Genomic DNA, 13,503 nt, shown 5'->3' with positions numbered 1-13,503 from the left:
AAGCAGAATGACTTATCTGGCCATCTCCTATATCCGCCTACACTGGGACCTGGACAATACAACACACACACACACACACACACACACACACAGTCACGTGCAGACAAACACACTCCCAGTAGTGCTGAGGGCTGTCTATTGGTAAACACTGACCCCTTCTGAACCCTTCACATGAACTGAGGACACCCAGGTTCTGTGATCTATTAGTGAGGCTGACTTCATACTAGAGGTGATAGCACCTCATCGCTGAGAAGGTAGAGGAGGAGGGAGGTAGAGGGCGAGGGAGGGACAGGGGGAGGGAAGTAGAGGGCGAGGGAGGAACAGGGGGAGGAGGTAGAGGGGGAGGGAGGTAGAGGGGGAGGAGGTAGAGGGGGAGGAAGACGAAGGTAACGGGACGATCGTGACTAGAAATGATAAACACACAGATTATACTCCCATTACAGCAGTCTTAGCTCAAGGTCAAAGCATTGTCTCTCTCTCCTCCAGAACAGCAAAGACAGAGCAACAGAATGAATAGAAGAAGACATCAAAGAACATAGAGACATCGACTGAATGGCTGACAACCCACGGAGAGACACAAGGCCAGGTCATTCTCTAAAAGTTAGTATTTCTGCTGTTGACAATGACTCAATTGTGAGGTCAGCTGAGCTAGACACGAAGAGAGAGAGAGAGACAGAAAGAGAGAGAGAGAGAGAAAGAGAAGTTAATTGTTCCAGTAGAATAGAGGAGACTGTGGGAGAGAAGGCTCCTGGCACCTCCAATAGGCCTGGGATCCAAGTTTATGAGACTTTATTGCCCCACATTAGAATTCACATTTCTAAGTGAATTTAAAGTTTGACCACAATAATAAAGACTCTGATCTGTTTATTTTGGGACAGGGAGAAAAGAAAGCTGCTGTCATAGCAACCCAGTGCATTTCTCCATGGCAATGGCCCGTGCTCCAAACAAATTGGGGTGGAAAAAGGAGCAGGGGCCCAGTGGGAAGTCTGTTAACAAACATCCCCACACACACAAGGGTGTGTTGTCTCGTGTATGACTGTGTGAGACAGAGTAACTGTAGTGCTCCCTTTCTAGTCTGAGACACACTATCTTCCCCATCATAGACTATCTACTATCAGTGTAGTGAGATTCAGTAGTGGTATCTCATCGTCATTACTAATTCATCAGCCATCAGCCCACACAGTGGAATACACACCACAGACAACATTTCATTTGAGCAACTACTCTACAGTATACTATACGTTGCTCTTTTTTTCTCTCGCTCGCTCGCTCAGACACACATACACACCCTGCAGTCAGGACTGAGATGATCTGAATCGATCATAGCGCTCTCTGATCCCACACACACACAGTGCTGCTACCACTGGAGCTGGCCCAGTAGATTGGGTAACTGGAGCTCCAGGGCCCTTGGATCTGGTCGTGAGGCCCAGGACGGCACAGCTAGCCTGATCCACCCAGCTTTACACACACACACACACACACACACACACAGATCCAGAGATTAGCGATAGCTGCTTCTGTTAGATAATTAAGGCCAAGAGAGTTATTATTATTATTGAGTATCCGTGTGTGTGTGTGTGTGTGTATGTGTGTTTGTGTGTGTGAAGAAGGGAGTGGCATGGGGTATGGAGGCTGCAGATGCAGTATCTCCATTCCCCTATTACTGCCTTGACCTGACAGATATGTAATCGATTACACTTATTAGCTAACCGTGGGTCAAACAGCACCTTCATTGGATACCTGCAGGTCAGTCTGTATTGGCTAATGGTCCCTGACATTGTAAAGGAACTTCCTCCTTGTTCAGTGAGATAAATCCAGAATAAAACCAGACATCAAAAACACAGCATGGCAGCACAACAATCGCCCCAGACAAAAAACCACAGGACACATGCTGCTATCGCCCTCCTCCCCCTCTCCAAAACACAACCCAACGACAACCAAAACAGAAGGAGATGAAAGGAGGGGAAGAAGAAAGGATGCCCCCTCCTCCCGTCCCCTCTGAGAACCACACCTTAGACACCACCACCACCACCATCAAAAACACCAACCAAACAGAGACAGACACAAGAGAAGAGACAACCATTCCGTGTCCCCTCTGTCTCTTCCTTCCTCTCCTCTGTCCTCTTTCCACTTTCTCTCATCTACCCTCTCACACCATCTCTCCTTTTCCCCCTCTCTACCCTCTCCTCCTCCCTCCCTCTCTCCAGTGTGTGTGTGTGATGGGGCTAGTGAGAGGGGCGCTGGCGGTTGCCTGGTAACCAGTCTAATTGAGGGTTTTCTAGAGAGTTAGTGTTATCAGAGCTGGGGCCCCCTGTTCTGTTCCAGACACTGCTTTCTCTTTCTATTATATCACTCATTCTCTCTAACAGTTCCTCTATCCCTCTCTTCCTCTGTCCATATATTTTTTATTTAACTTTTATTTAATCAGGGGAGCCCAATTGAGACCAGGGCTTCATTCTAAATGGTGCCCTGAGAACAAACAATTTACAAATTAACATGATAATGTCAATAAAACAGCAAAAAGATATAGCAGTTACAGATTTCAACAACACAAATAAAGTATTACAATCAACCAAAACACTTGTAAACCTCAGTGAATTCATCCCTCATCAGCGTTCTAAACAGCCCTATTGGCACCACGGATTCAAGATGTATAATATAATAATAATATGCCATTTAGCAGACGCTTTTATCCAAAGCGACTTACAGTAATGCGTGCATACATTTTTTTTGTGTATGGGTGGTCCCGGGGATCGAACCCACTACCTTGGCGTTACAAGCGCCGTGCTCTACCAGCTGAGCTACAGAGGACCATCATGTAATGAGGTTTGTAAATTATTCCAAACATGGGTGGCATTAAAACTAAAGGCTGATTTACCTACAGTTAAAGTCGGAAGTTTACATACACTTAGGTTGGAGTCATTAAAACTTGTTTTTCAACCACTCCACAAATTTCTTTTTAACAAACTATAGTTTTGGCAAGTCGGTTAGGACATCTACTTTAGTAATTTTTCCAACAATTGTTTACAGACAGATTATTTCACTTATAATTCACTGTATCACAATTCCAGTGGGTCAGAAGTTTACATACACTAAGTTGACTGTGCCTTTAAACAGCTTGGAAAATTCCAGAAAATGATGTCATGGCTTTAGAAGTTTCTGATAGGCTAATTGACATCATTTGAGTCAATTGGAGGTGTACCTGTGGATGTATTTCAAGGCCTACCTTCAAACTCAGTGCCTCTTTGCTTGACATCATGGAAAAATCAAAAGAATTCAGCCAAGACCTCAGAAAAATAATTGTAGACCTCCACAAGTCTGGTTCATCCTTGGGAGCAATTTCCAAACGCCTGAAGGTACCACGTTCATCTGTACAAACAACAGTACGCAAGTATAAACACCATGGGACCACGCAGCTGTCATACCGCTCAGGAAGGAGACGTGTTCTGTCTCCTAGAGATGAACGTACTTTGGTGCGAAAAATGCAAATCAATCCCAGAACAACAGCAAAGGACCTTGTGAAGATGCTGGAGGAAACAGGTACAAAAGTATCTACAGTAAAAACGAGTCCTATATCGACATAACCTGAAAGGCCGCTCAGCAAGGAAGAAGCCACTGCTCCAAAACCGCCATAAAAAAGCCAGACTACGGTTTGCAACTGCACATGGGGACAAAGATTGTACTTTTTGGAGAAATGTCCTCTGGTCTGATTAAACAAAAATAGAACTGTTTGGCCATAATGACCATCTTTATGTTTGGAGGAAAAAGGGGGATCTTGCAAGCTGAAGAACACCATCCCAACCATGAAGCACGGGGGTGGCAGCATCATGCTGTGGGGACGCTTTGCTGCAGGAGGGACTGGTGCACTTCACAAAATAGATGGCATCATGAGGAAGGAAAATTATGGGGATATATTGAAGCAACATCTCAAGACATAAGTTAGGAAGTTAAAGCTTGGTCGCAAATGGGTCTTCCAAATGGACAATGACCCCAAGCATACTTCCAAAGTTGTGGCAAAATGGCTTAAGGACAACAAAGTCAAGATATTGGAGTGGCCATTACAAAGACCTGACCTCAATCCTATAGAAAATGTGTGGGCAGAACTGAAAAAGCATGTGCGAGCAAGGAGGCCTACAAACCTGACTCAGTTACACCAGCTCTGTCAGGAGGAATGGGCCAAAATTCACCCAACTTATTGTGGGAAGCTTGTGGAAGGCTACCCGAAACGTTTGACCCAAGTTAAACAATTTAAAGGCAATGCTACCAAATACTAATTGAGTGTATGTAAACTTCTGACCCACTGGGAATGTGATGAAATAAATAAAAGCTGAAATAAATCATTCTCTCTACTATTATTCTGACATTTCACATTCTTAAAATAAAGTGGTGATCCTAACTGACCTAAGACAGGGAACTTTTACTAGGATGAAATGTCAGGAATTGTGAAAAACTGAGTTTAAATGTATTTGGCTAAGGTGTATGTAAACTTCCGACTTCAACTGTAGGTTGGTAGAGACACAAGGGACCTCAAGAGCTAACAAACCCTGTGAGCGGTTTTGTTGCTTCGTATTTTTATACTTTAGCGGAGAAGTGAGATAGATATGTTGGATGAAGCTTGTGCAGCAGAGCTTTGTAAACAAAAAGGGAGAAATCTACGGGAATTTAGAGAGGTCCAGCCGACCTTCTGATAAAGGATGCAGTGATTAGTATTAAACCTGTCACCTGTGATAAAGCGAAGAACGATATGGTACACTCCATCCAAGCACGATATGGTACACTCCATCCAAGCCCGATATGGTACACTCCATCCAAGGGTTTTAGAGTAGTGGCAGCTGCATTCTGATAAATGGTCTCACCTGTACAACCTGCTTCCTGTTGTTGGATATACAGTATCTCTCCTTTCCATCCCTCCTTCTTTCTGTCTCACCATTAGTCTCTTTATTTCTGTTTTTATCGTTTTTAAATTATGTGCCACTCTCATCTCTCTCTCTTTTAAATCTCTCGCCTATTCCTCTTCTTCGTTCTTTTTCATATGTTTCTTTAATCTGTTTTTACTCTGCAGTCCCTCTGGCTTTTCTTGTCTCTATTCCTCCTCGGTTCCCCCTCTTCTCCCCTCCATTTCTTAATCTATCTTTTATCTCCAAATAAACATGCCGTACTTGCGGAGGAAATCCTTATCCTATTATACAACACACACACACACACACACACACACACACACACACACACACACACACACACACACACACACACACACACACACACACACACACACACACACACACACACACACACACACACTGTGATGTGAGCCACATGGGGGATTAACAATGCATAACAGATAAATATGCCATGTTAGAAGCAGTGCGTCTGTTCAATGCTCTGAGGATAGAACCCCCATAATCACTGATCTGGAATCAGCTTACACTTCCCCAATCCTTATCACAAACAATAGGCGGTAGCCAACTAAACTGACTGTGGATCAGCTCTTAACTCAGTGTGTAAGGTCATGTAATGATCAATAGAGCAGATCAGAGCAGCTGTGGAGAGGCCTTCACTGGCCAGTATGGTTTCTTACAGTACCAGGGACAGTCAGAGGAGAGGAGAGGCCCACACACACACAGCTCTTCATCTATACTCTCTTCATCCTTTCTCTCTTCCTCCCCCCTCTCTTCCTCCCCCCTGTCTTCCTCCTCCCTCTCATCCTCCGCCTCTCTTCCTCCCTCTCTTCCTCCCCCTCTCTTCCTCCCCCCTCTCTTCCTCTCCCTCTCTTCCTCCCCCTCTCTTCCTCCCCCCTCTCTTCCTCCCCCCTCTCTTCCCCCCTCTCTTCCTCCCCCGTCTCCCCCCCTCTCTTCCTCCCCCCCTCTCTTCCTCCCCCGTCTTCCTCCCCCTCTCTTCCCCCTCTCTTCCTCCCCCCTGTCTCCCCCCTCTCTTCCTCCCCCCTCTCCTCCTCCCCCCTCTCTGCCTCCCCACTCTCTTCCTCCCCCGTCTTCCTCCCCCATCTTCCTCCTCCCTCTCCTTCTATTCCTTCTTCACCTCCTTCTCTGAATATCTTTCTCTTCTCAAACTATCTTGTTCTTAACCACCACCTCATTCCTTTCTCCTCCTCCTCTATTCTCCTTCCCTTACATTCTCCTCTTTGTCAAATCCTCCTCTTCCTCCCTTTTTCCTCTCCCTTCATCCAAGACCCACCTCCTTCTCCCCCTCTACTCCTCCTGTTTCACCTCCTTCATTGCTGCACCCTCTCCACTCCTCCATCAGCTCCCTTTTATTTTTTCCATCTACATTCTTTTCTCTTCCTCATACTCCTCTTTCCTCCTCCTCCTCTTTCCTCCCTCTCCTCTTTCCTCCTCCTCTTCCTCCTCCTCTTTCCTCCTCATCCTCCTCCTCCTCATCCTCCTCCTCCTCTTTCCTCCTCCTCCTCCTCCTCCTCCTCCTCCTCCTCCTCCTCCTCCTCTTTCCTCCTCCTCCTCTCCCTGCATTACAGTCATGTTGTCTTTATTCTTGGTATGAGGAGAGTAAAGCTCTGTGATGTACTGCACTCGTCTAATCATTCCTCCCATTCCTCATTAAGTAAAGTGGGACACTTCTGTTGCAGTCTGGAGATGCCATTTCCAACCCACCCACCCACACACTCTCTCACATCACACACACACTTTTACATTTACTGGCTGTTTTGCGCTACAGTGTGCAATAAACACATTGCATCTCAAGCATATACTCAATAAAACACATGACAATGAACATAAACACGTAAATATGTTATGCACACACACACACACACACGCACACACACACACACACACACACACACACACAAACACACACACACACACACACACACATATATATATATATATATAGACAGACAGAGAGCGACAGAAACACCTCACCCTTCCCAGACATCTATTGATCAGGCTCAGCCCAAGGGAGAGGGGAGGAGGAGGGACATTGTTCCCTGAAGTCAAATGTGCGCTTAGCAACCGCCCTAGTCATCCAATTCCCAGACCCATCCCATAATACAAACACCAAACCCCACTGGGATGTGCCTGACAGCCATGACACACAAACCCCGGCAAGATACAACAACCACTAATGACAATCAGTCAGTATTACATGATGGAAACCTTTGGGAATACACACATGTATACCAGTCCTACTGCAGTATCTTCTCCCCTGGAGGGGCATGCCCCGACCTGCCTGCCTGCTCCACAACAGCTAACATAATAATATGCCATTTAGCAGACGCTTTTATCCAAAGCGACTTACAGTCATGCGTGCATACATTTTAAAAATGTTTTTGTGTATGGGTGGTCCCGGGGATCAAACCCACTACCTTGGCGTTACAAGCGCCGTGCTCTACCAGCTGAGCTACAGAGGACCACATAACACATCCTCTACTATACCAACAGCTCTCTGTCTAGACTCAGCGCTAGTCCCAGCTAGCCTCAGCACTAGCCCCAGCTAGCCTTAGTCAGTGTCCTGTCTTACCTGGTGAGAACAGTTTTCCTGGTGAACCATCCTTCACAGCATCCTAGACAGGTACAGGCTGGCTGCGCCTCGGGAATGACAACGGGAATGGGATTGGGAGAGGATTCCCAAAGCTGCTGCGGTTTTCTGGCTGAGAAACAGGGTGAGGAGAGGGGGGAGAGATCCAGCCCAGTCCCAATCCGGAAAGAGAGACCAGAGAGAGAGACTGACTGTATGTCTGTGTTCTGGTCTCACTCTCTACTGATATGGCTGCTCCTCTCCTCTGTAGTGTCCTCTCTCTCTTCTTCTCTCTGTCACTCTGTCTGTCTGTCTGAGAGAAGGGTAGGGTCTGATCACTTCTTTTCCAAAAGAGAGGGAGGGGGAGGGAGGGAGCGAACCAAAACAGGGAGGGGAGTGAGAAAGAGGAGGAGAAACAGAAAGGGAGAGGGAATTCGTGGCCGTCTCTCTCCCTGCTGGAACGGGGTAGAGGCAGAGTGATTCATCACAGACACAGTCAGCCAATGGGGTGGTAGAACAGGGATTGGGGAGACAGGGGGGCGGGCTGCAGGATCAGAGGTGGAAACGTCCCACAGAGAGAGAGAGAAAAAGGGGGAGGAGGGGGAGAGAGAAAAAGAAAGGGGGAAGAGGAAGGGTGAGAGAGGGGAGGAAGAGAAGTGTCACGAATTCAGCCGAGGCTGCCCCTCCTCCTTGCTCAGGCAGGTTTCTGCATTCGTCGTCACCGGCTTACTAGCCACTACCGCTCCATTTATCATCACTCCATTTGTCTTGTCTTGTCTTGTCAATCACACACACCTGGTACTCATTCCCTCATTAGTCTGTGTATAAGTGTTCTCTCTGCCCCCTTGTCCTTTGTGAGTGATTGTTCATTGTGAGAGTGAGCAGCTCAGATTTTTCCCTTGTGCTAGTTTCGTTTTGACGCTTGCTGCGCTTTATTCATGTACACTGAATAAACTCTGGATTTCTGTGTTTTACCTCCTGCGCCTGACTCCGTCATTCACACCTCATCACAAGAAGTGACTCCCATACCAAAAACCCTTTCATCTCAATCTCTAATATTCTCTAAGTGCTATGACACTATCTTAATGGTTGCAATTTGAAGATGACTATCTCAACTATAAGCAGTCCTTTTGGTGAGATACAGGGGTATTTTCCATACTCTGCTGACTAATCCATTTGCTATACTTTTATCTATGACCTAATTACAGTATTTGGGGAATATAAAAAGCCTTTAAAAACTAAAAACTGTTTGAATGTTTGACTAATGCCAAGCAGCACATCATGTTAATATTCACAGGTTTTCAATACTTGTGAATAGTTGACTATTTTCTCAGCGTTGGTGTGTATGACAATAACAGGATATGTGTCTCTGTTTGTGCGTAGCTCCTTTCGTCTCTGTCCTTCTCCCTCTCCCGGTCCCCCTGGTACAGGATTAGAATCTCTCTGGAACAGATGGTCTTTCTATAATCCACCAGCAGGGAAGGCCACCCTGCCCTGGATTAACTCTTCTCTCTCTACCTTTCCCTCTATTTTTTAAATTTTTAAAATTTAATTTAACCTTTATTTAACCAGGTAAGCCAGTTGAGAACAAGTTCTCATTTACAACTGCGACCTGGCCAAGATAAAGCAAAGCAGTGCGATAAAAACAACAACACAGAGTTACATATGGGGTAAACAAAACAAAGTCAAAAATACAACAGAAAATATATATACAGTGTGTGCAATTGTAGCAAGTTATGGAGGTAAGGCAATAAATAGGCCATAGTGCAATATAATTACAATTAGTATTAACCCTGGAATGATAGATGTGCAAGAGATGATGTGCAAATAGAGACAAATATGTAGTGAGCACCAGCCAACAAGAGCGTACAGGTCACAGTGGTGGGTAGTATATGGGGCTTTGGTGACAAAACGGATGGCACTGTGATAGACTACATCCAATTTGCTGAGTAGAGTGTTGGAGGCTATTTTGTAAATTACATCGGCGAAGTCAAGGATTGGTAGGATAGTCCGTTTTACGAGGGCATGTTTGGCAGCATGAGTGAAGGAGGCTTTGTTTGCGAAATAGGAAGCTGATTCTAGATTTAACTTTGGATTGGAGATGCTTAATGTGAGTCTGGAAGGAGAGTTTACAGTCTAACCAGACACCTAGGTATTTGTAGTTGTCCACATACTCTAGGTCAGACCCGTCGAGAGTAGTGATTCTAGTCGGGTGGGCGGGTGCCAGCAGCGTTCGATTGAAGAGCATGCATTTAGTTTTACTAGTGTTTAAGAGCAGTTGGAGGCTACGGAAGGAGTGTTGTATGGCATTGAAGCTCGTTTGGAGGTTTGTTAACACAGTGTCCAATGAAGGGCCAGATGTAAACAAAATGGTGTCGTCTGCGTAGAGGTGGATCTGAGAGTCACCAGCAGCAAGAGCGACATCATTGATATACACAGAGAAAAGAGTCGGCCCAAGAATTGAACCCTGTGGCACCCCCATAGAGACTGCCATAGGTCCAGACAACAGGCCCTCCGATTTGACACATTGAACTCTATCTGAGAAGTAGTTGGTGAACCAGGCGAGGCAGTCATTTGAGAAACCAAGGCTATTTAGTCTGCCAATAAGAATGCGGTGGTTGACAGAGTCGAAAGCCTTGGCCAGGTCGATGAAGACAGCTGCACAGTACTGTCTATTATCGATCGCGGTTATAATATCGTTTAGGACCTTGAGCGTGGCTGAGGTGCACCCATGACCAGCTCGGAAACCGGATTGCATAGCGGAGAAGGTATGATGTGATTCGAAATGGTCGGTGATCAGTTTGTTAATTTGGCTTTCAAAAACTTTCGAAAGGTAGGGCAGGATGGATATAGGTCTGTAACAGTTTGGATCTAGAGTGTCACCCCCTTTGAAGAGGGGGATGACCGCGGCAGCTTTCCAATCTCTGGGGATCTCAGACGTTACGAAAGGCTAGTAATAGGGGTTGTGACAATTTCGGCGGCTATTTTTAGAAAGAAAGGGTCCAGATTGTCTATCCCTCCATCTCTTTGTGTTTCTCCATCTCTCTGTCCCTGACAAGTCAATGGCATGCATGTGACAACACTCTCACTAAATAAGCATGTCTGCTATGCCACAGGGATTGCAGAGTATTCAACAAATCTTCTAGATCAAAGTATATTGTTTTGTATTGGTAGTCCATGATGAAACGATAGCTTGGCTACTGTGTGGAAGGACAGAACACTCTCTCCATCCATCAATCTCTCTCTCCCTCCATCCTCTCTCCGGTCAGAGATAGACAGATGTCTCTCTCACTGTATGCCCTCGCTGGTATGTGATTGAAAGATCGCTCTCTCTGTCTGTTATTGATCTCTGTTGTGTAATGGTGGCGTTTCCCGATAAACCCAATCCAGGGTTAAATGTCCTGGAAGTAGATCGATGTTGTTCATGGTCTGATCTGAGTGGCCAGGCTCTGGATGTTGACTCTGGTCTGGAAGGGTCAACAGGGTTAACAGTGGCCCTCTGGGCTTACAGTAGAAGCTCCAATAGGACAGAGTAGAGAGCAACACTACACACTACAGCTGCATTAAGGAAGGAAGGATCCAGTGTTTCAGTAGCAATAACCATCAGACTGGCTTTTACTACTTCACAAGTCTCACTGCTCCCGCTCTAGAATACCAATACTACACTAATAAAACACAGTAAGAATACAAATCCTAAACACACACACACGCACGCGCGCACACACACACACACACACACACACACACACACACACACACACACACACACACACACACACACACACACACACACACACACACACACACACACGCTCCCTGAGGTATGCTTTGATATGAGAGGACCCAGCCCCCACCTCTCTCTCCTCCATTGCCATGGTAGCAGACACTTTCTACTGACCTCCAGTTGGTTGTCAAGGTTTTGGGAATCTGAATCAAGGGCAAGGTGGACACACAGAGCACATCCACACACACACATGAGACCGTTAACACACACATGCATACACACACACACACACACACACACACACATGTACGCACGTACACATGAATGCACACATGTGCCCACACACACACACACACACACACACACACACACACACACACACACACACGCACACACGCGCACACACACGCACACACACACACACAAATATCCAAAGATCTGATTATCTACTATACCTATTGGCAGCAGATTACGGCCAAACCCATCGCAAACCAACAGTGAGTAGCCTAGATAGAGGTTATAATCTAGAGATTATAATCTGTAGATTCTGACTCAAACTACTACAGAATGTCAGTGTGGCTTTTCAGACCTGGCCACAAGAGAAGCCATTTAGAATATGTGAATATCATCATACTGTGCACTGTAAGGTATGTGTTTTAATCTCTTTGAGAGTGTGTGTATATCTGTGTGTGTGTGTGTGTGTGTGTGTGTGTGTGTGTGTGTGTGTGTGTGTGCATAACGCAGTGAAGTCAGAGTGTTGGAGTAGTTCCAGGGAGCAGACCCAGCCCTCTGTCTCTCTCCTCTCATCCCTCCTCCTCCTCCTCCTCCTCCTCCTCCTCCTCCTCCTCCTCCTCCTCCTCCTCCTCCAACACAGAAACATACAGCATCAAAACAGACCAGCTATATATAGAAGTCTATAAACGTCAGAGAACTCACTCTCTGTGTGTGTGTGTTTGCTGTCCCTGTTTCCGAGGGTGCGGCACAGATACACACACACAAGCGGAAATAAGAAATACCCACAATCTGATCTGACCTGATCGATGGCCCTATGACATAAAACTGTGGACCAGATGAGAGGACAGAGCCAGTTGCTTCTGGCTGATCCCGGGTCAGATATGACCTAATGGTTCCAGTTAGGTTTGCGAGTTAGTAAGGTAATGATCATAACTAGGTTATCACTGTACTGTTCCAATATTAAGACACATAACATAATGGAGGGCATATCTAATTCATTTATTGAACGAAGTTTCCTCTGTCTCTGTTTATCTCCTTCTGCATCTTCTTGCTCGGCAAGCCTCCCTCCATCCCACCCTCCCTCCATCCCACCCACCCTTCCTCCATCCCACCCTCCCTCCACCCACACTTTCTCTCTTCCTCCATCCTTCCTCACAGCTGGATGAGAGGAGCACAGATGCTTTTAGAGAGCTGACATTTTCTGTCAGCATAAAAACACTGAATATTTAACCAGTGGGTCTCAGCAGGAGGAGAGGAGCCTGACTGAGACTCCCCTCAGTAATGAGCTCTCTCTCTCTCTCTCTCTCTCTCTCTCTCTCTCTCTCTCTCTCTCTCTCTCTCTCTCTCTCTCTCTCTCTCTCTCTCTCTCTCTCTCTCTCTCTCTCTCTCTCTCTCTCTCTCTCTCTCTCTCTCTCTCTCTCTCTCTCTCTCTCTCTCTCTCTCTGATCATGTGGCTTCAGTTACAGCCTGGCTAGGACTACAAAGGAGAGACCATTGATCTCAATGTGTATGTCTCTGGGAGAGACACTCTCTACATGGTGGCACAATTGGACATATAATAGAGGATTCTCCATCTGATAATAGAATATAAACTATTTTTCCTCATTAGCAGTCATGTCTTCGTTATGTTGTTAGTCGTGGGCTACAGTGATTGCTTTGGGACATTCTCATTTGGGCAAAAGGTAGAACTCTCCTCAACTCCTCCGTCCTCTTTCCTCCGTGACCCGAAAACCGATAAATGGTTGAGTGGTCGAGAAGAGTGTCAATTCATTAGTAGGCGAACGAAGGAGGCTGCTCACCTCCTCGATGACCTACTCTGACAGAGGATACCTCTCGCAATAGGTAGCTCATAAGTGTTCTATAATCCGCCACCCCCCCGTTGAATCAGCAGTTTTCTCAAAGGAGAAAAGCATGCACACATTTAAAAACGATACGCTACTTATCCTTTTATCTATAAAATGTTTGCGACAACTAGCTAAATTAGTTTGGATCACTTTACACATTTATTTTGGGATTCCACCCCTGTAAACGTCAATTGCCTGATGACGTGCAAGTGG

At 46.0% G+C, this 13,503-nt stretch overlaps 1 protein-coding gene across 4 annotated transcripts in view; it reads right to left on the bottom strand.

Annotated features, from left to right (window-relative positions):
* The window catches only part of LOC121565274 (schwannomin-interacting protein 1), a 326,929-nt gene that overhangs the window by 16,942 nt on the left and 296,484 nt on the right, over nt 1-13,503 (bottom strand). Inside the window, exon 1 of one of the 4 annotated variants that reach the window (XM_041876063.2) lies at nt 7,492-7,866. The exons of the other annotated variants lie outside the window; for them this stretch is intronic. Coding sequence (XP_041731997.2) covers nt 7,492-7,521 — 30 coding nt within the window. The 5' untranslated portion in view covers nt 7,522-7,866. Of the gene's footprint in view, nt 1-7,491; nt 7,867-13,503 lie in introns of those variants that run through there. 4 annotated transcript variants of the gene reach the window in all.

The sequence above is a fragment of the Coregonus clupeaformis genome, chromosome 5 (genome assembly GCF_020615455.1).
Source record: "Coregonus clupeaformis isolate EN_2021a chromosome 5, ASM2061545v1, whole genome shotgun sequence".
Classification (NCBI taxonomy): Eukaryota; Metazoa; Chordata; class Actinopteri; order Salmoniformes; family Salmonidae; genus Coregonus; species Coregonus clupeaformis.
Note: the sequence above shows the minus strand (reverse complement) of the source record. Positions and strands in the feature narration are given on the sequence as shown.